At 40.7% G+C, this 2,361-nt stretch overlaps 1 protein-coding gene across 1 annotated transcript; it reads left to right on the top strand.

The window, feature by feature from the left end:
* The first annotated feature begins 465 nt into the window (after positions 1-465).
* LOC121762158 (protein PIN-LIKES 1-like) lies at positions 466-1,880 on the top strand. The gene is made up of 5 exons (XM_042157957.1): positions 466-600; positions 1,027-1,106; positions 1,189-1,313; positions 1,457-1,578; positions 1,665-1,880. Exons 1-5 carry the CDS (start codon positions 466-468, stop codon positions 1,878-1,880), a joined length of 678 nt encoding a protein of 225 aa, XP_042013891.1.
* Positions 1,881-2,361: the final 481 nt, after the last annotated feature.

Raw genomic sequence — 2,361 nt, 5'->3', positions numbered from 1 at the left:
TATGGTAGAGTTCGTCTCTCTCTCTAGAATAGTCTTGATTGCGATGGGTTGATTCTGATTGGCGTGGTGCATAATTATACACAAAACTCGTGACACAAAAATATAAAAGTCTCAAGTGTTGTATGTACAAGCTAGCTTCTGTTAAAATGATAAATATGGCAGTAAATATGCAGACTAGTAGCCCGAATTTTTGTGGCAATTCTTGAAATTATTATCTAAATTTGGAATTGCATAGTGAGGAAATGCCTAAATCATGTTAGCATTTTGGATATTAAATGAATCCAAGAAAAAGGGTGGCTTAATGCTAAGGTGGAATATATTCACAAAAGTTGAAATTATCTAGTATAAGAAGTTTGCAATTGCAACTATGTCAGGAAACTGATGTTATTGTTATTTAGAGGCTTTGATGGTATAAAGCTGACCAAAGCTTAAAGGTTGGGGTATTGCTGTTTGGAAAGTGCAAAAATGGCCATTTTGGATCTATTCGCAGCGTCTTCTGTTCCTGTGGTGAAAGTGCTTCTGGTGACTGTGTTGGGCTCGTATCTTGCTGCAGATCGCGTCAACATTCTAGGAGACGATGCTAGGAAGCATTTGAACAATGTAAGTTGTGCTTCTAGTTTTTAGTCCATCATAAGCTTTGCGAGTTTATTTCCCGATGTGCATGTATATCCTCATTTTTGGCTACTTAGGTATGTTACAGCTTTATTTAGATATTGTAGCATCATAAGTTTCTCTAAACAGAAATTTGTTGTTGGCGATTGGAAATGAAGTTTCTTTTGGCTTGTGCTTGTGCTTCTCTCTGTTTCAGTCTTTCTCATGGTAGTCGGAAAATACGATAAAGTTTTGCATGTTCGGATTCTATGTGTAGAAAATGAATTAAGACAGTGCATAATGCTAGATTGTGAAGATCTGGATGGTTAGAAAGTAGTAGTATTTATATGTGCATATTGTTGCCTTTGAACGTCTACTGGTGTCCAAACAATAACACAGTCTGTTGTAAATGATCCTGTTATCTTGTGTGGACAGATTACGTTCTTTGTTTTTAACCCAGCCCTCGTCTACAGCAACTTAGCCAGCACATTAACATTTGAAAGCATGGTTGAGTTGTAAGTTTTCTTCACATACCAATAATGCACTTTTGTGTTTCCCCGGCCTCTCATGCAATATATCCATCTCGTCTAACTGCAGGTGGTTCATGCCCTTTAATATCCTCATCACCTTCATATTTGGTTCTGTGCTAGGATGGGTGGTCATTCAATTCACGAGACCGCCTTCCCATCTTCATGGACTCGTTATAGGTTGTTGTGCTGGAGGTTGTGTGCCAGTCCCGACCACATTCTAGAATTTTCTTCTAATAAATGCTTGGTTTTAAAGGGTGTGACATAGCATCATATTCAAGCAACTTCTTGTAATTTGAATCCAATGACCTAACATACTAGTGCATTTGTGTAAATAGGGAACTTGGGAAACCTGCTTCTGATCATAATCCCAGCAGTGTGTAGAGAGAGTGGAAGCCCTTTTGGCGACAGTGATGTTTGCGTCAAATACGGAATGGCATACGCCTCACTCTCGATGGCAGTAAGTTTTGTATTCTGTGTGAAAATCTTATACATGCTACTTGTATTAAGCTCAAGAAATTTAAGAGTGTGTTTGTTATGCTTTAGATAGGAGCAATTTATCTGTGGTCCTATGTATACAATATCATTAGAGTATCCTCAAGTCGGAGCTCAAGGGAAGTCGAGATCATTGACTCTCCCACCCATAAGTCATCGTCGTCTGGGAAGAGCCTCACAGATCCTTTACTTTCTTCGAGCGTTTTGATTGAAACTGAAGACCATGAAAAGGGATTAGGACATGGAATGGCTCCATCCCTGCAATGATTTGTTGGTTTCTGGTGATTACAAGAGATAACAAAACCGGGCGTAATACAACCCAAAAGAAAGAAAAGGAGAAACTGAACTAAATGAAATTACAACGTAAGAATTCGAAACAAAGAACCGTGAACTAAGTTTAGCCGAGTCGAGGAGGCCTCTTCCCGCAAGACGAGATACGCCCCGGTAGTGCTCTTCGGTTTGGCGTGTCGTCCCCAAAGGTAAAACGGCTACGTCTCTATTGATGCAGCACCGCAATCACTAGAGCTCCGGCGAACTGGATGGAGGAGAGAGCAGAGTTTCGACAGAAAGACAATGCAGAGAGAGGGAGAGAGCTTATGCAGAGAATGCTTGTATGTGTTGTGTCCTAATGCAGTGGTATGGCTAGCCTATTTATAGGCCAAGCCACCATGCAGGGTCAACCAGCCATTGAAGGCTCATCATGGCCAATTCGTAACCGACGTCGGTTACAGGCGTGTGGCAGGAGTGT

This window comes from Salvia splendens, chromosome 13, assembly GCF_004379255.2.
Source record: "Salvia splendens isolate huo1 chromosome 13, SspV2, whole genome shotgun sequence".
In the NCBI taxonomy this organism is placed as follows: Eukaryota; Viridiplantae; Streptophyta; class Magnoliopsida; order Lamiales; family Lamiaceae; genus Salvia; species Salvia splendens.
Note: the sequence above shows the minus strand (reverse complement) of the source record. Positions and strands in the feature narration are given on the sequence as shown.

Coding starts and splice junctions, on each gene's coding strand:
- LOC121762158 (XM_042157957.1), top strand. CDS start 466: ATGGCCATTTTGGATCTATTCGCAGCGTCTTCTGTTCCTGTGGTGAAA. Junction 1,107..1,188: donor TTTGAAAGCATGGTTGAGTT/GTAAGTTTTCTT, acceptor GTCTAACTGCAG/GTGGTTCATGCCCTTTAATA. Junction 1,579..1,664: donor ACGCCTCACTCTCGATGGCA/GTAAGTTTTGTA, acceptor GTTATGCTTTAG/ATAGGAGCAATTTATCTGTG.